The 26,452-nt window shown below is 38.1% G+C and overlaps 1 protein-coding gene across 1 annotated transcript in view; it reads right to left on the bottom strand.

The window, feature by feature from the left end:
• The window catches only part of FAT3 (FAT atypical cadherin 3), a 334,025-nt gene that overhangs the window by 124,277 nt on the left and 183,296 nt on the right, over positions 1-26,452 (bottom strand). Inside the window, exon 4 of the mRNA XM_053935206.1 lies at positions 12,101-12,162. Within this exon, the coding sequence (XP_053791181.1) occupies positions 12,101-12,162 (62 nt within the window). The remainder of the gene's footprint in view (positions 1-12,100; positions 12,163-26,452) is intronic.

Raw genomic sequence — 26,452 nt, 5'->3', positions numbered from 1 at the left:
GCAGCAGCAAGGATTTCTTTTGGGACCTGAGCAGCTTGCTGGAAGTTGGGCATCCCATCACCACTGTGATCCATCATCAGGCACCCTCCCAGGGCTGCAGAAATAACACATCTTCTGTACACTTCGGACTTCTTTTTATTAAAAAAGCCACAGCTTTCAATTGATACTTTCACACTGAGAGTCAGATATTATGAGGATTGAATGCCTGAAGAGAAAGCATTCAAAGAAAGTATTATTTTACTTTTTAAATGTCATTCCCCAGCTGAGGTGCTGCAGAGAAGACTGCACTCAGGCAGTATTTAGAGCGCTGCAACAAAAATAGTGGAAGATCCTTAACTGTACACATACTTGGTAAATGCCAGTGGGAAAGACAAAATAGGCTTTAATATTCAATTCAATCCCATAAACATATGTCCAAAGCTACACACAGAGAGAGTTTGAGCAGGTCCATTTGAACAACAGGGTTTTGGTGAGGAGGATAAGGAGTAAATGAAAATTAACCTCACATGTCAGTTAATATTTTGATTCCTTCTGCTACAAATTATGGTCTATTGAGACTAAGCTAACACACAGCCTTCACTGCCTTCTGTCCCTCTCAGTGAATAGATATCATGCCATTTTGGCATACTTTGGTGTACCAAATAATAAAGCTCTGCTTAGCTAAAATGTGTGGTCTAAGATTTATGATTTTGTGGAAATTTTCTAAGTATTTTTTAAACTGTGATCAAGTATTGGGGTTTTAAAAAAGTGTGGTAATGTAAAAAAACCCCATGTGTTTCTATTCTCCCTATTTTTTTTCCAATAAAGTCTTTAAAACCTGAGAGTTAAGAATACCTTAGTTGATACAACACCTTAATAGCTATCTGGAAGGACAGTGGAAGACAATATACAATGGGAAAACCAGATATATTTGAGGTTGTGAAGAAAATATTAACTTATTTACTGGTATCTGGGTTAAAGATAACACACTGGATCTCAGAAAAGTCAAAGCCATGAATTGACAGACTGCTATTAGCAATATTTGTATTTTTTACTTTCCCAAGGAATGTGAGAAAAAAACCTCGTTATTTTGATTCTGACATTTTTGCTCTCAAGTGCTCATGTTAATCCTTGTTTTGAATATTTAGAAAATTCCTTGCCAAAGAAAGTATTATTTTTTGCCAAACCATAAAATGTACTTTAGGACTGCTATGATAACATTTTCAATGTCATTGTATGACGAGAAATTAGCAAACAGCAATATTACATTTGAGAATGATGAGATTAATCTGCTTCTTGACAAATGAAATTTGTTAGGCTGTGAAAAGAAAATTACTGGTTCTGAGGGCCCATTTCTTTGCACTTGATGCTTCAGGGCCTTTGTACATTTCTGTTTAAATCATATCTTCATAAAAAAAGCAAAACAACTGTTTGGTCCCTGATTATTATCAAGCTGAAGTCAGATAAGAAAAACATTAGGATTCTTATGTTCTGTGATAATATATTTAGGGAGAAAAAACGTGTCAATTATGCTCAGTAAACTGATTTTCAACCCAATTAGAGGTTTTATTATCTTTAGGTATCTTGTAAATACCTTAATTTGTGTCATGTTACAAATTATGCTGAGAACTCCAATCTTATTTCAGCACATTTCACACAATGATGCACTTTTTCCATAACAAATTACTTTTAAAATGAACAAAAAACCCCAACCCAAACAGCACAATTTTTTCAAACCGCCATGATTGTGCTTGACATTTTCCTATCCTGTCCAGTATATCCTTCTTGATCAATATGAATGTTTAAGGATTATTTGGTGGAGGGACAGTGTGGTGATGTGGGAATGATCTGAAAGATCAGAAAAAGAGGGAAAATACATTATATTGAAGGACATTACAGGCTACAGTGAGAAGACTGTGAGATGTGATGAGGCTCAAAGAAAATGTTGCGCATTCATTGCATACTGGGAAAAGGTTCTCATCAAGTGCACGGACTGGTGGGGGCAGTTTTGTGGAATGCTCAGTTTTTAATGTATGAAAATGATAAACTCCTGAAAAAGAAAAGCACTAAGAAGGGAAAGAAAAAAAAATTCAGAGGACAGAGCACTGACAAAACACACATGTGTCAAATCAACCCAAAGGCCACTCAAGACAACAGAATTGGAGAGTTAGTGCTGGGATCCCTACACAGGGTATTGCAGGGTGGTAGGATTTGGTGCATATAAATGGTGGTGGCAAGTGAAGTTGCTGTGAAAAAATTGCAGAATCAACTTTTTTTAGCAATAACAAGCCTGAATTTGGAACAGCTGAGAACATATCACCCTGGGAGAAAGAACAAATGGATGCAAATCTTCTTTTAGGGCATTTTTCTAAATGGTGGATTAATTAAAAAGCATACTAGGATTTCCTATGCCCAGAAAAGATTTTAGTACAGATGCTAATGCATTCCTAACTGACGAAGAAGATGCTCCCCTGCCCTAAATTCGACTCTCAGCTTGGTCTTAGCTGAGAAGGCAGGAAAATGAGACCTCTGCAAAATGTGTGTATGTGCATGCATGTTTGTGTGCTCAAACAGTACAGACATAAATTAACAGTCTGGCAGCTGATGGGTATTACCCATGCTACAAAAAACATGATATTGCACTAAAGCAGACAATTCACATAACACAAAGGCTCTGTATATCTAAAACAGGTTTGAATAATGTGAAAGAATTTCCTGAGGCTTCTGCAGAAGATTAAAACATTGGTACATTCATATAAAAATGTGAAGATTTAGCAAGGCAGTGCACCCTGCACAATGATTCTTTGTTTCACCAAGCACAGAGCCTGGCAAGAGAGACACCCTGAAAGAATATATTCAACCAATTTGGGCCTGGTAGGTGGGCTTCAGCCCATAAAAAAGGGAGCTACAGATCTTAAGAAACATACAATGAAGAAAAAACCTGTTAGCCCTGAGCTAATCTATGAGCTAATCCCTCAGTGAGAAAGCAACATTAGACTAAACTTCTAAATCCTGACTGAAAAGAAAAGCTTGATATAGATTAACCACAGAATTTGCCTGCACAAGCTTAGCATGAGGAATGGTTTATTAAACAAGAAGGAAGACCACTAATACATCCCTCTCTGTTTCAACAACATTTAACACATGGGTGCAGACCTAATTTTTGAAGCATGCAATAATACTTGATGTTTTAATAATATTTTTCCACCCATTTGTATTGATCTAATGCTCTGCTATCTCATAGCTCTGCAAAGAGAAGAGAGAGGTATTGAAAGAATTTTAAATTGCTTTTCTCTCATGTATTCACTCACCCATTTCCAACACACCTGAGGAAATGCAGCCATGGGAACCAATGTCTAATTCTTTTATCCTTGGATTATGAGGGATAAGTTTAGGAAAATCATTGCTACTGAAGCCAGACTAAGCACACTACTCAGGATAAGCAAAGGAATTGAACTAGCCCCCAGCATAATGCTTTCCCCCCTCCACAGTGACATCACACGTCTTAATATAATGCTAGTTAATCATCGCGTAACTTTCTTGCACTACACCACGATGCTGCATCCAGTGGGATTTTAATTATGTCCAGAGGGTCAAGGAAGCGCTGATACACCCCTGGGCTCTCAGGAGACACTCAGAACCTTGCAGGGTGGCTGACTGCAGGCTGGATTTCCTTCCTGGCACAATTGCATTTTTTCTGTTATGCCTTTAAAAAATTTGGAAGATGCCTGATAAGACAGCACACAAGGTCTATAAAGCTGAATATGCTTCCATGCTTCCATGCTGAGGTGCTTAGAGCCAAGACCTGCTGCTAGAATGCTGTGGGTCTACAAGGATAATCCTAAAAGAGGCATTTGATGCCCAGCATGAAAAAGCCAACAGAGCTGCGCTTTGAGGATATTCATTTCTTCATTTCATGACCCAGTGGTTCAGGTCAGTGATTCATGAAATCTGTAAAACAACCTCCCTCCCTCGAAAAATGTCAGATATATGCAAATCATTCCTTGACTAAAGCAAAACTCTAGGCAATCAAAAATGTGATTTTTCTAATGAGACACAACCACCGTGGCAGACAGCAGTGTGTGAACCTAAGCCTCAGCCCTGGATGATTCTGATCTTGCCAAGCTCTTCAAAACATTAACCTCAATGAGTACCTGCAAAATCATCTGTATCTTGATACTGGGCCAGATTTTAATCTAAATAAGTAATTAATTAGTTTTTTATCCTGGATCATAATACGAATTGTTCCCTGCTCATTTCTAGCAGACCCACAGTCCAATGAAACATGATTTAGCAAAAAAATATATTTGGGGCAGTATTCCACTGTAGATGGTGTATCTCTCATCATATGTCAATGAACTGGGAAAATCAAATATTTTCCATAAGCTGAGGAGGGAAAATATAATAGAAGTTGTGCTTTCTTATTTTAATACCAAATAAATTAACACAAGCTTACATTACCTATAGAAGGTCTGTAAGCTATCTGGCTCATTCCTGTAATCATCAAGCATTCACAACAAAACCCCACAGTTTTGCATATTGAGTTATGAACGTTTTTTACTTAGGAGGCTCATTAAAGATAGAAAAGAGGACTGCTTTTCTTCATTACTATTGGTATTTGGTATCAATAAAATAGATTAACTAAACAATCAGGAGATTTTTAATACTAGACTAAAATCCTGCCATGTAAAAACTTCCATACAGTATCAGATTAGCTGGATGGCTTAAACACTTTGAAAGAGAAGCCAGAATCAGGTACTCTGATATAAATGATGCACTGATGTCCTTAACATCATCCTGGTGTTAGCATGTGCAAAGCAATTTTAAGAGAACCCAACTAATCATTAGAAAGTGAAAAGAATGAAATTATTATTATAAGAAAAAATAAAGATTGAAATGAGCCATGAGCGTAAGGCAAAATAGTAAACAAAGCATCCTCAGAGTTGACTTAAAAGTCTACCAATCTTATAGAAATGTCACAGACATTCTTTGCACACCCAGTCTCTCAAGGCTATTGGTATTTCATCAAACAACTGAAATGAGCTGAGGGTCACTGCTACTATTTGATATACACAGACCCATTCTTGCCCTTTCCCTTTGGTATATATATTGTGTCATCAGAATTGTGGGCATATTTCCAATGGCTACCTGAATTTAACATGGAATACTAAGGACTTTAAACACACAATTATTTTTCTTTTTTTCAGTCCAAGCTTAATTTACTCCATTATTATAAATTTATAAGGAGGTATTTTTTTCTTATTTAATACGAAAATATAATTAAGATTCCATGTGCATGAAGAAAAGCTTTATTAAACACAGTTTTCCAAATGCTTAGGCTCTCTTAATTGTAAAACTTCTCAAGACATTATCTAACATAATGGGACATTTGGGAGCTATTGAAATTTGTAATATTAAAAGAGGGTAATCTGTAAAAACACAACGCCTTAATTGTTTTGATGTTTAAAATTTCTGTTCATATCTCTTGCACAGAGACTACTCACTTAAGAATGGAATTAGTAATATTTTCAGTGATGCACTTGATAATTCTTCATCTCACCAGATCACTTAAATTAGAGACAGCAGTCTAGCTGAAGAGACCACATGTCTTTGCAGACAGATGGATCACACCAGGACTTTCCCCTCATTTTGCTGTGTAAGACTTTCTGCCCAAATACCCATGAGAAGCAGTGTGCAATGTCATATGTAAATCTGCCTCTGAAGGATAGTTTTAACCTTCAGTCATCTCCTGCCCTTGGAAAGTTCTTGGCTATTTCTGAAGAGAGCAGCAGAAGAACACGGGATGCAGGAAAGAAACCTGCATCATGGGGTGAAGGAGCTCAGTTTGTGCCTCCTAAGCCCAGACCTCGTGTGTCTGATAGATCTACCACCACACTGGCCAGGTGGATTTCCCCTTTGCTGACAGCCCCATGGAGAGGTAATATGAGATTAACGTTTTTGATTTTCTTTAGAACTGTTTGTTTTCTTCCCTTTCTTTCCTCCCCACCCTTTTTTCTTCTTTTTTTCTTCCTTTCCTTTTTTCCTTTTCTTTTTCCCCCTTAACTTTGAAGTTGACATTAAAGTTCAGTGTCACCATTTGAAGATGACATTGATACATCTTCCATTGTCCTTTTAGAAAGCTGCCTCTATAAATAAACCGTTCAACTAGAAATACTTTCGGGTGTCTCAAAAGTAATTAAAATAGTTTTCTTACTTCCAGCAAGCACAACCAGTAATACTTTTCAAACTCAAGCTGGAAAGAAGAGGCTGTTTACCTATTTTTTAAACTTTCCTTGCATTTTCTGATAAGCTTCAGTGTTAAAAAGGGAAAGGCATGTGCCTTTGGACCCATTTAAACCTCAGACAAAATGTTCAATCAGACACACTGCCTCATTTTTACACCATCACCAGCATGTCACTGAGAAAAAATGCAGCTTTCTCTGCCAAATGTGGGCAATACTAAAGAACCATGAAACAAATGCTTACACAGACTTGTAATCCAGGATTTAAGCAATCAATGCGCTGTAGAGCACTATTCAGCTACATAAACCCAATGAACTTCAGCTTTTGTAATTCTCCTGTAAAAATATACATGAGCATATTGCCACACAGCTGCCTATATTCTTCAGAAAATGTTGCAGTTTCTCACAAAGGACCACTGACTTCAGGCATCACCACTAGCAAAGGCTACAGCCCAAGTGAGCAGGCTCAACAACAAAACAAAGGTAAATTTGTTAAGTTCTTGTGTGGGAGATGCTGCAGGAAAAGAGGAGGAGGGTGGAGAACACAGGCTGGTCCAATGCTGAGCCACCAGTGTGGTGTTTGTAGGAAGAACTGAGAGGTAGTGCTATTTTTAAATTCCACTTAGCAAGTTTTTAAACTCCTCCTGCCCTGCAAACTGTGGCCATAAACTTTCTGGCAGCAACTTCCCCAGTGATATTCTGGACCAAATTCCAAGTGGAATAAAATTATAATCCCTCTATCAACATTCCCCTCACATTTACAGCTCACCATTAAATGAGTGAAAATTTGAATTCTTTTTAGAAGGCTCCAATTACAGCAGATTATCATGTTTCCCTCTAATTGCTGCATATAAATACATGCCATGTAACAAAGTTTATTATACCCTTAGTGTACCTACAGTAAATAGAAACCAGTGTGTTTCATTCAGCCCATGTATTTTGACACTCACATCAGATTTAGCAATTTGTCTTCATTACGACCCCTTGCACTGTTACTGCCATCCTTCTCAGCGCTGTGCTCGAGCTTCGCAGCAGGAAGATTGATGAAGCTTGTGTATACTGATTTGTGACAAAAGCAGGGCACTTGAGAGGCACTGTTACCATTCTGCTAGCACTAAGTGGGCTAAAAATTAGCTGCACAAAGCCAATACTCTGCTCCCACTTCTCTTCCTCTTCAATTAGGGTACATGACTTGGACCTTGAAAGGCTAAGGCTGCTGTAACACTATTTTTAAACCTATTGCCTTCAGTTGCTTTGTCACTTCTGAAGAGATTTAAAGTTCTGACCATGCTTATTAACAGCTATTTTTATTCTTTAGAGGCTCTTTGAATAGACAGGTTTTTTTTACCGTGACAAATGTTAAAAGATATTTTCTGAATGACTCTACAGTGGTAAATTTAAATAGGTATTTTAGTGTTTTGGACCAACAGATATTATAGATATAATTTTCAAAACTGGCTAAATGTCTGAAGAGCCCATACCACATGTGCTCATGAGGGAGAGACTAAACAGCCTCAGCACTTTAAAAGCACCAACTTATTATATACCATTATCAAGAGGATGGAGAGGTCATCTCTCACTACAGACAATTCATCCCTTCAATTATGAAGTTTCAAAGACTGTTGCTAGAATTGCACACTGAAGCCTGTAACTCTTCTGGCTCATTCTTTTGCTAAACACAGGTCTTGACACAGCAATTCCCAACAAGCTGAACTGCTCAGTGGTGGGTGCATTTTGCAGAGGCTTTCTGTGTTGGAAGTATGAGTAACAAAGGCTCTGCAACAGAGCGTTTAGAAACTGCTCAGGGCAAGAAAACACGCTCAGATCCATTTTCTGGGCTGAATGTGCAAGTAAGTGAACTGTAGCCTGGATTCAATAATCCTCTCCCATCACATTGCCCATGTACACTGGAAAGCAGAGCAGGAACTATTCATGTTCTGGACATCTTAGAATCAGCTGACACTACACTAGGGTGCAGATCCTGCATGAAATGGTTTAATTTTTATGCTTATTATAGGACCTCCACCACTCCTGCAGCTGTTTCAATAAAATCACATAGCAAAATCACTAGAGTTTGTAAAACTGCCAACCAGCATTAGGAGGCATCTGTAAAAACTGGGGGCAGAAAAAAAAAATGACAGACTACTTTTGTGAGGGGTTTTTTTCCCCAGCTCAACCTCCACTAACATTCTCCACTTCTAGCTTCTTTTTAGTAAATTAGCATAATACGAGAAGAGAATGTGAAGTGTTAACGTAGAAATTATTAGAAGACAATACATGTCCTGAAGAAGGAGGAAATAAAATAAGGAAAGAAGAGGATGATGTATTCAATTATTGAAGGAGAATAAAGCCAAGTAATCTGAAATTTGCACCTCACTTGGAAATACATCACTATTCTCATTCACTTACAAAGCAAGCAGGTAGCTCTCAGGATTACTTCTCCTCCTTCAGACTGTTATTTAAATACTTCATCCTAACTACAAAATACTTGAGAAAGTCTGTGAAATAGAACAAATGCTTTTGTCTTGCTTCATGTGAGAAAGTAATGTAATCAAGTGGTCATTTTCCTCCCATTTCAGGCAGAACCAGTCCATTAATAAGAATTCACTAAAGCAAGATACCCTCCTGTATAAAATCCAGTGACATCCAATTTAAAAGTTCGCCATAAAATTCTACCTGATAACAAGCACTGAATACAACTTGCAGCTTTGCAAGGCATTACAAATGTGTCAGAAAAAGATTAAGCTCTCAACTTGAGAGCTTAAAAAAAAAAAACATTGACAATCAATGAAAAACCTGGGAGAAGCAATTCTTTTTCTACCCCCTCGTTCCAAAATGCCAAAATAAACAAACAATATCCCAAAAATACCACTGAAGCAAACAGAAAATCCCAATGATTATAAAGGGGAGTCGATTTTTGACTTCTTCATGCATCTTTTGGCTTAGGGTCTAGACATATTTCTGCACTCACTTTGGAACATACTTTTGTTAAGTGTAAATCCTGCAACAGCAGCCTGAGGTACCATTAAAAAACTCCATGTGGACACAGGTCCATACACCTAAAGAAGACAATTAAAGGAGAAATGAAGAAGAAATTTACATCTGACCTTGGCCTCAGTACTTACTTTGCAACAGAATTCTCATGCAACTTAGAAGGAAAGTCACTTAGATTCACCTTTCCTAAACACGGAAGCCTTAAAAATACCCATCCAGTCCTTGCTGATAATTCATCTTTCCTTTGGTACAGACAGGGATGGACAACTCCAGAAGAAGAACTCTATGCCATCGCAAGCAGTGGTCTGGAGATGAGCACTGGCACTACACACAACTCCAGCAACTAACATCTGCTACCTTGTATCACTTTGTTTTCCTAACAACTTAGGTGAAAGAGGTGCAAATATTATAAATAACAAAATTTGCTAAGTAAATACTGGCTGGTACTTACAGGGTATAGCGTCTCTGCCAAAGACAGGCTTATTAAAAATAATTAAAAAGTTGTATCTAGGAAAGGTCTGTCAGTGGCTCACACAGACACTGGGCAAAGGGAAGCAAGGGTTGCTAGGTCAAGTACTAATCAGAGCTTTTCAAAGGGAGCCAAGTTTGTGCTCCTTTACACCAGACAGACTCCTGGAAGAAGGGTATGAAATGAAGCCGGAAGGGAAACACTGTACTACTGGGAAACCATGGCTGTCTTGGCAATTAAGGCCTCCCCAGGGGGTTAATTACACAGAGACAGACAGGCATTTCAGAAAACGTTTCTCAGTTTGCCACAAGAACAAGCACAGCTTGACCAGCCTGGCTTTGGACCCCAGCCTATGTGCGGATGTGCTGCAGGAATGCGCCTCCCAGGAGGCAGCGATGGGCACCGTTTCAGCAGCAGCTCAAAGGCGTAATTTGACCACTGGGGCTGTGTCCCCACCAGAGCCCAATTCCCTTTCCCACTTGCTGTTTCCAGGTGGGCTTTACTGTGTGGTCATATCTGCACTTCTGCAGGACACCTTGTTTCTCTTCTCCATAGACTGCCCTCCACTTCACTCCACATTCATAAGCCTCGGAGCAGTGTAAGACACAAATTTCTCTCACTGCACCTTCAGCCCCCAAAATCTTGCAGGTTGTTATTTTTTCAAGCAAGATACAATTCAGGGGAAAGAACAGATTAACTTGTATTGATGACAAAAGCTCAATTCCTGTAAGTAACTAATTTGTTTTCTTTTTGCTATTAATAGTAGCACTCCCCCATCTGTATGGGAATCCCTTGGAAAATGTGTATTTGGCATGTTTCACTCAGATCTCTGAGGCAAACACATAAATTACAGAATCACAGAATGACTGATGTTGGAACGGACCTGTGGAGCTCATCTAGTCCAACCCCTGCTAAAGCAGGTTCATCTACAGCTGGCTGGGCAGGATCACATCCAGGCAGGTTTTGAGTATCTCCAGAGAGAGAGACTCCACAACCTCTCTGTGCAACCTGTTCTAGTGCTCTGTCACCCTCAAAGAAAATAAGTTTTTTTCCTCATAATCAGATGCAACCTCCTGTGTTTCATTTTGTGCTAACTTGTTGTTGACCAGGATTACCTGGTCCTTCTCTACAAAGGAGACTTACAAACCCAAGATTCTCATCAATAGACACATTTCAAAACCAATGCCCTTTCATTCCATTTGTGATCTTCTCTGACAGTAGAAATTGGAAAGCTTGAAGTTATTAGAATACATGATTACTTTACTAACTTTACAACTTAAATCCTAAAAAGGGAAAAATTCTTGTATTTCCCTCCATTTATTTATGACATGGAATGTGCAAGAATCTACAGTGAATTATCAAGAAAAAATCCCAACCCAAACTAGTATAGTAATAATCAACCCTTCTCTCCCGTGTTCTGCACTAACCAAAATAATTCGGGATTTTTAGCAAATAAAATATCTAATGAATATGCTAATATATATTTTACTACATTTTGCTGTCAGATAGTGATTGCACTGTGAACTGTTGTGTCCAGATGTTTTTTAACTTGTATGGATTTGAAGAGCATTTCCTAGTAGGGGTGATTGATTATGTGGGACAATATGGTTCTTTTTACTTGTACCAACAGGAATCAAGAATTCCTTACTTCACAAATACACAAAAGGACAGTCAAGGAACTTTTACCCAAAGGAAAAAAAAAAAAAAAACACACAGCATGGTGTACAGCAGTGTGAAAGAAAACACATGTGGCAAAACCAGTAGTTTACAAGTATATCACTCCATATCCAACACGTGAGCTCCTTATAAAGAGAAACATTCATCACAAGGACCAAGGGAATGGTTTAGATTCTCTTTTCAGAAGATAGTTTTTAACCTGAAAATTATTGTTAACAATCCCAATAAGCGAAAGCTAAACAAGAATAAAAACAAAACCCCCAAAAAACCCAAAAAATTGATTCTGATAATGCAGTGAATATGAAAAAGTTCAAAGTTTGCTTTCATCCAAATTCTCAGGTTGCACATTAGATCCAAGATACAAAATTTAAACCAGTTTAACCTGAGAGACTAAAAATCTCAGCAGGGTTCAGGTCATTCCACATATTTTTTAAAAAATATTTTGCTCTGGATATTCTAAATTTCTGACACAAACAAAATTTAAGAGCTACAATAAAAGACTTAACTGAAGTAGATTAGAGGTGGAAAACAAGTGTTCAATTTTTGTTCAATTTTTTTCCTGCGCTTGTGACTTGTAAAATGTTTTATTTCTTCTGTATAATCAGGCAATTCCCAGCTTTGTACGAGTCGGTTATAAATGAAGAGAAAGGAGAATACCACTCTCCTGGAACAGCAAGAAATGATTTTAAACTACAAAAATCAGCTAACCTCTTAACATATATTTTCCACTTAAACTTACCTCTAAAAAATGTTCTGCTTGCTGTTCCCGATCCAATTTTCTTGATGTTGTGGTAATCAGACCTGTGAAAAGAGGATGATATTTGATTATCAATAGCCATTTAAAAATATGTATCTTTATCAACCTGAATTAATTTTTAAAACACTCAAAGTGGAAAAAATCTGTTTGAAGCTCTATCAGACACAGATCTGACATCTGTCAAAGATTTTATTTCACAGTCCAAGCATTATCACTTTCTGACCAGCAATGAATCTTAAAAAAAAATGCTGTGAAAAAAATAACTGAGAAATAGTTAACTGTGCGTCTACAGTTAGCATGCTACATTTATTACAGTGAATGAAAAAAACTCAGTAAAGAATCACTATTTGTCTTATGATTAAGAGTTTCAATGAATCATTTGCATATGACTGAAATGCTTCTGTAAAAAACCTCATTAAAGATTTCAGAATTCTCAAACAATTAATAGTATCGGATGCTGATTACTTCCACGCCAAGAATACTTGACAAAGAAAGCTATTTCTGTAGTAACTACTTGTATACATAATGATTTCCACATGTAATAATTCTAATGCATTCAAAGTTCTGTACTAAAATTTCATCAATTTGTTCCATGCTCAAATTCGGTCTTTAAAATAAAGTACCTTTTTACATGAGGATGATCAAGATATCTTTTTTTTTAAGGCAGTGATTAAGCTCTTGTGAGATTTATACCATGGAGACAAAAGGAAACACTTCCAAAGTTCCCTTAAGAAAACTGATGCATACCTTCTAGGAACATAGCTTAGTTTTTTATTTTGTTCTTACTAGAGATTTAAAGGGCAGATTTGGGTTTTCCCTCATACAAAACATTTCTTTGGCTAGGAAAATGCATTATGTTCTTGTTTTTTGATAGAACAACTTTTCCTAGATATAAAGCTGATTTTGGAGACAACGCCAGTGGGCCAAGTTGTTCTCAAGAATTTGTCATCTTTAAGATTACCAAGGGAAACAAGAAAATAAATTCTTCCTGGATTAACTATTCTACTTATTGAATTAATCAGACCAGCCAAGCATCTAAACACAAATCCATGATGACACTGAATTCTTAAAACACCCCATCAGCAACATCTACATAGGACTTCCAGTCCCAGAAGGCTTCTACAGCTACAGCTCCTCATATACTATCAACTTCTCCTTGGAGGAATCCATTTATCTATTTTGGTGAAAAGGGGGAAAATATTACTTGAAGTAATGGGATTAAAGGAACAAAGGCAAGTGCACTCTGCTTCCATGATTTCAGACTTGTTACAAGATACATCAGACCACAGAAGTGACACCCAAGGAAAGGCCACAGAAATTAAGAGTGGATCATTACAATTACATGGAAGAAACTGGTGCTGGCAAAAAGCTGAAAAAACAAAACTGGTATTGCTTGCATCAAGCAGTTGTAAGTATTCAAAACTGTTACACCATATGGGAGACATCTATCTACTCACTGCATGAGTTTAAACAGAAATGACAGCACAGATGATAAATTGGTGTCATTCACACAAGATCCTCCCATGTCTAAAAAGAACTCAAAGATACAGGCAAGTAATTCCTAATTATGAAAGAAGTTCAGCCCCAATAAATTGATAAAGATTTCACATTTGAAATATCCCTATTCCTCATATGCATGGCCACTATGGATATTTATCAAGCACAACCTAATCACATTACAGAATATGATAATTTTTATATAATCTTCCACTTCCTTCATTGCTAACATGTCATTGTGAACTCTACCTATTTTCTTCTTAAAAAGAGATCTCTAGATGTAAATAATAGAAGGTGTCTGTCCTCACCATCTTCTTCAGGCAGAGAAATTCACATTCCTTTTGAAGACCAAGAACTAACATTTGAAACTGAATATCATGAACTGTTAGAATGAACAGAATAGTACTTGTCTTTCAGTGGTAAAACTGAAACTACTACTACTACTGCTCCTCCTCACAAAACTACTGTTATCATAGAGGAGGTTCCTTTGTTTAATGTAGAGCCTTTTTGACTGCAATAATTGTCGGAGTGCCTTCAGACCTGAATTTTCTCCCAAAAGAGAACGCATAGCAAGTCTCTACAAGAGAACTGCCTGTATTTTAAATGTAGCAGATCTCAAAAGATTTATCACTCAGATGTAACAGCTGATCCTAAAGGGGGAGGTAGCAGACCATCAGTTCTGCAGACCTGGTTGTGAAGTATGTTGATTGTGAACCATCACAACTGCTTGTTTTTGCTGTAAAGGCAGCATACAACGCTCATTCTGGGCAGTTTCATCAGGCTGTTAAATGAATGTGTAGAAATCACTGTTCCTGTGCATGTGCAGTTATGAGGCTTTTAGTTTCCTCTCCTGTTCTCTGTCCCACCTGGCACCCATGATGGCCTCACTGCAGTATCCTGGCTGCTCACTGTCACATACATTCCTGATGTCAGGGACAGATCACACTGTCCAACACTACTCTCAAAATATAACTACACATAAAATCAGGTCTCAGTTACTTGATATTAATATTTATTGAATTATTGTAATGTATTGGTATGGATATGAATCTGGTTCTTTCAGGTTACAAAACCGTATTTCAAGAAATTATGAAGAGTAATCATCAAAACTGAAAAAATAAATATGCCAGTTATGTCTAAGACTACCCACAGCTTTACTAGTCCAGTCTCAAAGAAATTAATTTCCTGGGTTTTATGAAAACCTTACTGTGTTCCTCCCTCCTGTGTTCACTACTCCATGCCACAGATACGTAATGATAGCAATATTTAGCAGGATGTAGAACTTTATTTTCCAGACACTGGGGCAACTGAGAAAAACTTGACCTTGCACAAGACACCATATCCTAGTGTTAGCTCTTATCTAACTGCATTAAATTGTCATACTCTGTTATGGTGTAAAGGCATTATCTAAAGAAAATAACTCTCAGAGAAAAATAAACCCCAGGAAATTATGTTAGGCTGCGCTCCTGCCTATGAGAAAGTCACAAGGGGACAATGATAAAAAATGACCCTTCCTTTTTTTCCCATCTTCAATATGTGCTGTAGCCCTTATGGACACCGCCATATGGACAACCCTCCAAAGCCAGCTGGGAAATATAGCACACATTTATAAAGAAATAGTCAAAACCACTAACAAGCTTCAGAAGTTGTTGCACACCTCTCAAGTAGTTTCTCTCAAATTTGCAGGGAAACATCATGGTCCTGCTAAGGGCAGGAGATATTTATAACTGTGATCTTTAAGAACATCCACAAAAGTGAAGAGAAAAATTGTATTCACTAGAGAAGTTATTTACAGTAACACCATCCACTTACAAACAAGGTTATGTCATTCTCCTCACAGAACTTCATTCTTTTCTTTGATTTTGTGAGTTAAAACATCCCTCTCTTCATCCTGGCACATCTGTTCCTCAGACCACATAAATGAGTTGTTCTGTGAAACTCAAAACCATTGTTTGATCAAAAATTTCAGCTTTGAGATAACTTGCTATGTAACACCTTGGAGGTCCAATACAACATGCTTTTTTATGATACCTACCACTTTTGCTGTTGGAGTATTTTTCCCCTCGTAACAAATGAATAATTATTGTTCTACTCCTGGTTAGAGAGTTTGGAAATGCTGGAAGGTGAACATGCTCACTCTACACAACATGTCCCATAATACTGCAGGACACAGTCACAGGTCCCAGCTGACACTGACAGGGGAACATCCTATCAAAACCCCACTGGCTAAGACACTGTACAATGTGTCCCAAATCATTACCCTGTAAAAGGAAATTCAGGATGTAGATGGAGAAGAAACAGCAATGTTCTTCATCTCATCACTTTATAATGTGGATGGGGAAACCAGAGATGTAGGGTGGGTAAAAAAAAGCAGACTTGCCTTAGTGCTTAGATGCAGCCTTCGTGACACAGAAGAAAGAAAAGGACCAACACAAAGAAATTGTGAAAATGTAGACAATACATCAGCCTATACAATCTTCAGCCAATGCATCATCTTACAAACCACCAGTTATAAGGGCTCAGATGCGTGATTGAGACATTTGAACAACACTTACCACTGATGCTTGGAATAATGCTTTTAGCACACTGAGAAGTGCTAAAGAAGGGAAAAGTTCAGTGAAAGATCAAAACCCACCTGAGATACTTTGCACTTGCAATTAGTAAAGCCTGCAGTTGCTACACTGCTTATGAAGAAATATAACTAATCAGTGAACAGTACCTTGGTGAAAGGTCTGATGTCATAGGAGTAATGCTAGGCAGGTGTGTGGATGAACGCACACATGTGTTTGTATCATTGAACATGATATAACATCAGAAATTGTCACAAATTCAACAGTATGACTAATGTTTTACAATTTTTTAGGTTTTTTTTTTTAGAATTTGGTCAAAGTGAAGGATTTAATCCATGCTTTACCTTCAGTTAGCTGTTGTTTCCTAGAAGGGTGCTCACAGAAATAAAACCTCTGTGTGCCTGTGTGTGCTGAAGTAGACAGGCAGTGCTATGCAAATACATTCATATATCCTCTATGTACAGTCAAATATTAGACTATGTATATGCACGTGTGTGACATTTTGCATCTACCCCGTAAGTTGAATATTAAAAGTTATCCTAAAACGCACATATTTACAGAGGTATATTTAGCTCTAAGGTTTACTGATGTTCATTCTTTCCATATATATGCATTATTTTAAGTATTTTTGTTGTAAACAAATTAATTAATCCACATTTCTTGTATGGACTTAGCCACAGAAGAAAAATTCATAAAGGGCTGTTAAGTGCAAAGGTTATGGCAGAGGAAATCTTGAAGCAGCAGAAGAGTTTGAACAGTATTACAGAGAGGGAAGCGCTTCTCTTGGTTTGCTTCTTCTGATGCTTATTCTCTACACATCCAGAACAGCCCACGGCTGTAGGTATGATAGTAACTAAACTGACCCTTGACTTAAAAGAAATTCACATATTTTTCAGTACTATGGTACTTGGGGACCAAAAATTAGTTTGCTACAGGCTATTTTCTGACACAGATTGAATTTCCCTAATATGGCTGTGAAGCCAAGGAGAGTTCAATAGCCTTCTCCTTATGAAATTAAATTATTTTCATTCAACCTGTGGATGGATAACCTTACCTGAGCTGTTTCCTGAAGTACTGCTTAAAAGATAACAGAAGATAACAGCATATTTTACTGCTATCTCTGGAAGTGCTGCAAATTTTACAGTATAAGGAATATTTTTTTTATAAAATGAAATTCTGAAGAACTCCTTTACTGATTTTTCATTCTCAAACTTTGTTTAGGTGAAATATGAAAAAAGTGTAGGACAGGTAATAAGCAGGCTAAAGTAAAAGAAACTGAATAAATTTCTGTTTTAAGATGAAGGCTGAGTGTCTTCACAGAGATAGGAAGCTGAGAAAGAAAGCAACATCATCCCTTTCTCTGGCAAAAGATTAATAGGATACATTTACTGCATGTTTTACTGTCCATTAATTTTTTTCTTGCTCTGCATATTCATAAAAAACATTTATTAAGAAAATACAAGTGGGGGATGGATGGATTGGAAGTGTAATAGGGGACTTCAGTTTATTATGCAGGCTTTAAACACAAGCTCAGAACATACTGCCAAGTCATAGCAGTACATGCTTTACACCTTTGCCATTCACAGCGGAGTCAGGATCTTTGCCTGGGACTTCAGGCAGCACAGGGCCATCCATGTATGTCCCACGACACACACACAGATGGTCTGGATGGATTAGCTGAGGTCTAATCTGAAAGATTTCTAGTCCCCAGGTGATGAGGGACACTTTCTCCTCATTCAGATATTGATTCTCATTTTCAAAGAGAAAAATTTTGAAATGGAAACAAGAATATAAAATTAGACACATTTCTCAATGGAGTTCTTGTGCCCTGTGAGATGCTCTGACCATCCTGCAACACTGCTCCTATCCTGTCACAGTCCAAAGTGGATGTGCTTCCCAGTCTGCTTTCTCAAATACTGTAAGGAACAAGTATACAGAAAGCAAACCACAAGAAGATATCAAAAGAAACATTCTCTAGAGTTACCCTTGAAAGCTCTGCTTGGAAAAATAATGCCTTGGGATTGTTTGCTGGAAATACAGGCCTTTTAACCCAATCAGTTTAACAGACAAAAGGAATAAGTAAAACAAACACTGTTTTTACAAAAATGTTCCATAAATTCAGTGAGTGGTTAGACACACTGCTCATTTACCGAAGCCCTAGGGCTGAATCGGCAGAAATTCATATGGGAGTTTATGGGTTTACTAGAAATTTACAATATTTATTAACATTACACACAAAGGTATGAAACAGCCTCTCCACACATTTATGAACCCACAGCTGCTGAGAAATACAGCCATCAGTTGTCAGCTGTCCCACTACTCTTTGAAAGTAAATTTAAGTCTTTAGATGGATAAAAAAGAAAGAGGGCAGCCACAATAAATAGCACCAGGATTTTCACCATATATTCAGGAACATAAAACTATTGCACATTCCTGACCATAGAAATGTCGAAATGAATAGCAATAACCAGGGTAATTCTATTATCCACAGGCAGCGAGAGGCATTGTAAACACTCTAACAGCACATTCATCTCCTGCAATAAATTAGGGATTGACAAAGCAAAATTGAATTTCAAAGATAAATGATAGAAAACTACGTGCATTTTACTTGGAGATGTAAACAAACATATCATTTTATATAATTACACATGTAAACCTCTAATTTAGAAAGACTGTATTCTGATCTAAATGAATGATACTTCATTGAACAAGAAAGAGAACCCACCAGGCAAGCCTGTGCAATTACGTGGAGGACTGCTGCTTTATTGTTTTTCCTGAGGTGACAATGAAAGTGGAACGACCTTTTTGAAACACGCTAGGTATAAAAAATGATTGCTTTTTAAAAACAGTTCCATTTTCTAATGCATGGTTTTGTCTTAAAAAAAAAAAAAGGAGAAGCTGAAGCAAAACCTTTTTGTTCTTCTTTTATTCTCCCTTCTGTCTCTTGTTAAGAGTTCCGTCAGCTTATCGCTGAAAATATCAAAACTCTGAACAAAATGCACAGCAAACATTCACTTCAATGAAGATTTTGGATTATGCTTTCCTTTAAAGGCAGATTCTGGCTTTTTTTTTTTTGTTCCTAGAATATGTTTAAAGTGACAATATGTTGTGCCAGTCTGTTCTGCCTGTAAAACAGGGGACTTAGAGGGACTCCCTTTCATAAAACTCAGCCAGTGCAGTCCCAAGGAACTGCAGGCAAAGCCACTACTTTTCTAAATATTCTTCTCCACTTGTGGAGTGGCCAGGTTTTCTGTTCTGTGTATTCCTCCTGGAAGGTTATTTGCACACATAACTGCTGAATAGCCTGGTTTCCAGACTTCATTTATTGCACCTTCATTTTGGTCAACTAAACAAGACAAGCTGTACTGGCTCTTTCTCACCTAATAAATTTGCTGTTACCTTTTCCGCATTACAGTTCCAATCTTCATCCCCCCTAAGCCGGATGGATGGAGAACACTGCACTCCAGATAAAGTTTACATATCAACACTAAAGCAGCCTAACTACTGATTCCTGTGGATGCATCTAGCAGGGAGCAGCAATCTCATATTAGTCTTCAAATACACCATTTAGTTTACTCTATTAATGAATTTTTACTCTTCAAACTCTTAGAGATCCTTGTTGGTTTTTTTTTGGTTTCTTTTTTTGTTGGTTTTTTTTTTTTTTTTGTTTTTTTTTTTTTTTTCCATTCTTCCTTTATTTATTTTCCCCAAACCCTCCGGTGTGGATGATGCCTTCCAATCCTGGATGAGAGCAAACTCCCTCTTTTGAAGCCAGCATCACTGAAGAAACCACCAAGTAAGATCATTTGTCTAGCCAATACTTGAGATAATCTGTTAATGTATGCCCTTCAGCATGCAAATTCCTTATTCAAGACTCATAATTTTTATTTCCTCTTCAGCCAGGCCCATACGCAATGTCAATTCAATAATTAATCTCCGTGTCCTTGTGCCTCATAAATTCTGCAGTGCAACCGTATCAAATGCATTACTGAAGTCCACGTAGATGACATACAAAGTATTTCTTAGAACATCATTTATCTTTTCCATGACATCAAGATAGGCTGATATGATTTACTTCTGGTAAACCCATGAGCACTTTTATCCCATTTTCTATTTATTTTCACATTTTTAATTATACTGTCCTTCAAAATACTTTTGAAAGCCTTGCAGTTGACAGAGGTCAGACAAAGAGTTCTGTGACTGCAAGGCTTATTTCTTCACCCTGTCGTCCTGCTCTTTCTGCTAACATTTTATTTGTTATCTCCAAGGTGCATGGCTTAAATCTCAAATTTTATAATACCCCTCAGTATTTACTTGCTACAGGAGTTGTATTTAACGTGCCAATTCTTTCACATTTCTGGAGCAGAAATTATCATTGTTATTCTTACTTGATGTAAGAGTGATGGCAGTGAGTTGTGTTTGGCCAGGAAGAAGCCAAATCCAAACTCACTGCGGACAGCAGGATAAGGTCCGCAAAGGCTGCTATATCAAACCACAGTCACCACCTGACTGTGGTCACTTTGGACTGCAAATGGCTTCAGGCATCTCACAGTGATGTGCTTCTTGAACTCAGGTGGGATGCAACTCAAAGTGCAACCCAAGATGCCTGCCCTCTAAAATGATCCCTCAGGACCCACCCTTAAGATTGCAAGCACAGTCTGCAGTCCATAGCTGCAATATTTATATGATAATACTCAACGTGCCCAAGCTGAACTGGCCCCTGTAGAACAAATGATGAGCAATTTCTCCGCATTGTCATTGTCACCTGAGTCATCTCTTGGGGCTGTAATGCTCTGGAACAACCGAGCAAATGCCCTTGAGGGACTGTCCCACAGGGGCTTAGCTCTTCTAAAACACTTCACAGATAAATTAATGCATTGTAGGATAAGAAGGTTTTCAAGTTTAAATGCTTTATTTAGGCTCAAACAAATACGTAAGAATAGAAATAGCACTCACATCTTCTTTTGCTTTCTTCCCTTCAGAAGCGCAGTGCCACCTAAAAATCTAATTGCTAATATGATGCCTCTGTCGCCCTGGTTATCAAGAGTTTTCTAAAGCCTTCTGAGTTTTCATTCTTGTAGAGAACTTTCTCACACAACTTTCTGTAAATAACCTATTGTTTTGCATTCTTTCATAGAGGCGGAGAAATTTGATGTACAGGTAGTTTGTCCAGTGTCGTTGGAGAGGTGGCACGTTCACCCTCCAATCCACTGACATCTTTTGAGAACTATAAAAGATTGGAGTCAGAAAAAATAAATTAGTCTCTTCATCGTGACCAAGGCTGTGGTGCGTCGTTTTTGCTTGTGTCATTTAGTGACATGCCTCAGCACAGATTTTAACATCTCCCTGCATCGCTTCCATTTTCAGGGAGAAATTACAGAATTCTATTTGGGTTATAATTAGTATATCATTATTAGAGGTAAAAATAGCTATAAATATATCTAACTGGTGGCTAGCTTAGTAACCAGCACACATCATCATTAAACAATTTTCTTTCAATTTTTGGTGCACAAAGGCCTCATAATTCTGTAAAAGCAACAACCAAGCCTAACTAGACTCTGGATATAGTTTATGCTAATTTACTTCACTGTTTGCAGGAATGAAGACATATAATATCTGCCGCAAGGGTGGTGGTGGTGGTGGTGTCACTTTCAGTGGAAAGGGGCTATGCAAATATTCAGCACCTTGGACCTGGATACATCATGACTTCTTGTTTGATCTCTTTTTCTGGCATATTATAACAAAAGGAGGAAAAGAGAATAGTAAAGAAGTATCCAATAAACTCTTTTGTATAAGATATGCATAGGTCACAGCATGATGAAGTCCTGGTATTTTCCCTTCTCATTTGTGGAGGAGGTGTGGAGAGCGCGCAGGGCGCAGCTGTCAGTTCCCCCCCCCACCACCAATTTACACACCCCCGTTACCTTTTAAAGAGAAGTGATTTTGTATTTTTCCCTCAACCAAACAGTATTCTCACCAACAGAAAAACAACACCAGCTTTTTCCCAAAATGTGTTTAAAAAAAAAATAGGTGCCAATCCCTCATGACCATCAATTGTCTCCAGCTCAGTAAAGCACGATAGTGAGAGTGGTGCCCTGCGCTACCTGCAGATTCCCCAGGTCAAGCCAATCTCATCTTCATCTGTAATAAGAAAATGATTCATCGGTGAGGTGATCTTGCTGATTTGGAGGCAGAACACAGAGCTGTGGAAAGAAGCCTCACAGAAAAGATATATGGCCCTCTTTCATGACATGCAACTCACACTCAGCACTGTCAAGATCTGCCACCTTTCCCAAGGTGGTCTCCAGCCTGAGAAAGCATACTGGGACACCTCTGTTAGATTTTCAGCTCACCCTCTGTCTTGGTCTGTAACCTTACATGGGACATTTTATGTCTCCATGCTTCAGCTTTCCCTCCCATAAAACTGGGATAATGGATATGTTTCTTTCTAGAGTGCCTTGTGACCTAAAAATAAAAAAATTACTTTTGTAAGATATAATTAACTAACAATATTATAAAGCTCAGAGATAACAGCATTAAGCGTTTTCTAGAATTTGTCCTTTTTTTGGTTCTCTAAGCACAGATTTATAAACTGTTATCAAAGGGTAAAATACAGTATTAGGTGTGACCCCCACTTCGGTGGCTCAGCACAGAACAAATAGCAAAAATGCACAGCAAAACTAGAACAGGGACAGTAGCTGCTTTTCTCTGCGAAGCTGGCCCAGTGCCCCAGCCTTGTGAAACAGCTCAGTCCTCTGAGTAAAATCTAAGTCTCCTTAGATGCGTCCCTCTTGCACAGGTCTGTTTTAGAAATATGATGGATATGGATGAAACAGGAATGGAAACGTGTATGTGTGAAAGCACTCGAAGAAACAACAGTCAGGTTTAAAGGAGTGGTCTATACTGCTAACCAAGGAGATGTCTGGGGAACATGATGATTACATCTGGGCACATTGCAAAGGTCCCAGCATTGACCTGTCAGCAGAAGATCTGTGGTTTGGTAACAGAAGAAGGGCAACAAGGTTCCAGCACATCACTGATACTATCATGCTAAGAAAAGGATGGATGATGGCCTTAAAAAGATCCAGGATGAGACAAAGACAGTCAGCAATGAGTTACAGAGGCAGAAATAAGCCAAATTGCAATGCAAAGTTCAGTTAACTCCTAAATGTTTTGGAAGACCAGTTTAAAACAAGACCTGTTCAGTTCCCTGTAAGTCAAGAAGAACCAAAGAGGCATAGTGAGGACTTCAATTTCCCACAAGAGTCATCTTCACCACAGCACTTGGATACCTATGCCTTGGTGTGAGGAGTGTGAGCCTGTAAGAAAAACCAAGTTCCAGATCAAGTTAAATAAAATAAAATAAAATGGCCTTCTCCCTTCACAAGGTCTCACACTGAGTTTGCTACAATTAATTCTGACACTCTTATTTCAGTTAGTTTTAATCTAGGCAACTTCTCACTGAAATGGATGCCATGTTTAACTACCCTGCTGACCACAAGCTGAGGAGAACCATGAGGATAATACACACACCCATTGTGAAACCTATTCTGTGCTAACCTATCATGACTCAAAAGCTGGTTGTTATTGCACTACTGGATACAAAGGCTCCAAGGCAGAGTGGGATGCTTGGTGTGCTCATTTGCATCTCATTACCCAGCATGCTCTTCCTCCCAGCGCTATTTTCATAGTGGCATTGTTGTCCGAGCCCTGGGAACAAGTGAAAAGATTTGGTGACTTTGGATGCATGCAGTTCTTTTCTACTTGCTTTGCTCTCCCTTTATAATGAAAGGCTTTGCAAAGTGGTGAAAATGAATCGATTTTCCATTTTTAAGGCTGTATGGGTATGGGTTTGTTTTCTTTTTTCCCCTTTGGTTTTTTTTTTTTTCTTTTTTTCTTGTTATTTTTTTTGGTTTTTTTTTTTTCCTGGTTTTTTTTTTTTTTCCAGCAGTTTAAGCTATCAGGAGCAAATCTTGAATAACAAATAAGATTACAGAAATGTGAGCTTAATGTTCCTCTCTACAAGGCACTCAAGCATGAAGGTTTTGATCGAAGAGTAAGAAATGAGATTTAACTTCCTTCTGATTTAAGTTTCATTTGTACAAAGAACCTGTTTCAGCAAAATGTGATTGCAAGCTCATTATTCAGCGAAGGGCAAATATCTTCAATTGCAATCTAGTAAGATCAGCAGCTTTTTCTGTGTTACAAGCCTCAGTGAAGAGAACTGAACATACTGGCTTCTGTCATTGTCTACATCTGAGACTGTGATGATTTCACCCTGTCCAATTCATTTCAAAAGCTGTAGCTTCCAATTAAATGTATAAGTTGTCAGCCAGAGTAAGTGTATCATTTGAGCCAGATCAGTTTTGGTTTCTGGCAGTTTAACTGCATCAAAGGGTTGATTTACAGATCAGTCACATTTTTTTTATTCAGTACTGAAGGGAATAAAACTGCCGCAACATGGGACTCAAAACAACACTGAGTTACCTGTTTTCCATAGCTTTCAGTGTGTTTTAACAAGCTGGAAATAAAACTTCATTCCTCAGTGACTTGATGGTTTTCAACATACACTTAAAAATTATTTTAAAAGAAATAAACTCCAGGCAAATCTAAGAACCTTAAAATCATGTTCTTTAACAACATCTAACACACAAAGATTACATTGTACTCTATAACTGTCAATGAATTCAGCACCAAAAGCTTGTGTGAGGTATGAGGTTAGCCCCTTCTCAGGTTAAAAAGACTTCTCCCATTTTACAGATAAGGAATCTTAGCTATAAAAGTAAAACTATGTGTTGAAGACTGGTGGTGTGCATAGCAGAAGCACATTTAAAACACTTCAGTCTCACAGGTTCGTTTTAAGAATCTGAGCAATTTTGAGAGTCCTTCTTGAGATAAAAAATGGGTAAATGTAGGTTAAAATAATGCAAAAATACTTGAGATGGAGTCTCTATGCAAGGAAAAACTATGAGTTTTGGGGAGTTTAAGGCTAAGACTCAGTACCTCCTTAAAATATGCAGAGCATTTGCTCCTTGGGCTCCTTGTGGCAGGAGGCTGAGTGGCATTTCACAGCAGGATCCTGTGACGATGCTTTGAAGTGTTTGTGCTGTATAACCCTTGATTAATCAATTAGGCCTCCTCACTCACCCAAATTATTCTTTTTACGTGCAGTATTGTTTTTACAGCAATAGCACAGTCCTAAATCTAGAAACTGGTTTTTAGATCCAAAAGGATTAGATTGTAACTACTGTAGGTGATGGTTGGTGAAATTGAAACACCCAGAAGTAAAAGGTAGATGGATTAGGTTTTTAAAACCTTTAAGATGTTATAAAATCTTAAATCACTACTACAGGTAGCCTCTTAACAGCCTGTATCTACCGAGGCACACTGAGTTAAGAGCCACTGTGTGGGGCATCATGGAGACATACAGGAGTTGGGAACAAGGACTGGAGACAGCGTGGCAGCTTGATGGGATCAGAGTCAGGACACCCACAGATCTACTCCCAGGAACTAAACCCCACTGTTTTCAAAAGGGCCATGATGTTTGGTAACAGCAACTGACAGAGCAGAATGAACTGCTGAGGACCTGGGCAGTCCTGGTGGCTACTTAAAGAGTGGTGATGCTAGTCCAAAACCAGGAGTGCAGAGAGCTACAACGGCCTTTTCTCTTCCAGAAGAAATGCTTGTATGAGCGGGCAGACATGAATCAAGGTAGCCACAGTGTAAAGTAGCAAAATAATGAACAAGAGTTCATTAAAAAGTGAAATGAGCGAAGAGTTAATTAAAAGTTCACAAGACACTCAATGTCCCAAACTAGTTTTGCTTTGTCAGTTAAAGGAACGAGAACAAAGAAGTGAGAGGAAACGTGTTTTTAGTACATGGATTTTTTCAAGAGTCAGTAATATTTCTGCAGCCACACTACCAAAACCTCTCTCAAAGCCATGGGCCAGCACAGGTGCCTTGGAACATAACAGGACCCTGCTCAACCAGGACAGGCAAGACTCACTGTACCTGCATCCTACCAAGCTGACAAATATCCTTGTACAGTCAAAGCAGAGAAGCAGGCACCTCTTAAGCATGATTTATATGGGGTTTTTTTAGATACTTAAGATAGGAGGAGATAAAATGTAGTTTAGAGGTATCTCTCTCTCTCCAGTCACTATAAAGGCAGTTTAGAGATGATGCAGATCCCTACACTTTGGCAGGGGGAGTCACAGCCTTTATGTCCTAAGGCAGATGAGGGAGGCAAAACGGGATTGTCGCTTAC

This window comes from Vidua chalybeata, chromosome 2 (assembly GCF_026979565.1).
Source record: "Vidua chalybeata isolate OUT-0048 chromosome 2, bVidCha1 merged haplotype, whole genome shotgun sequence".
Lineage (NCBI taxonomy): Eukaryota > Metazoa > Chordata > Aves > Passeriformes > Viduidae > Vidua > Vidua chalybeata.
Note: the sequence above shows the minus strand (reverse complement) of the source record. Positions and strands in the feature narration are given on the sequence as shown.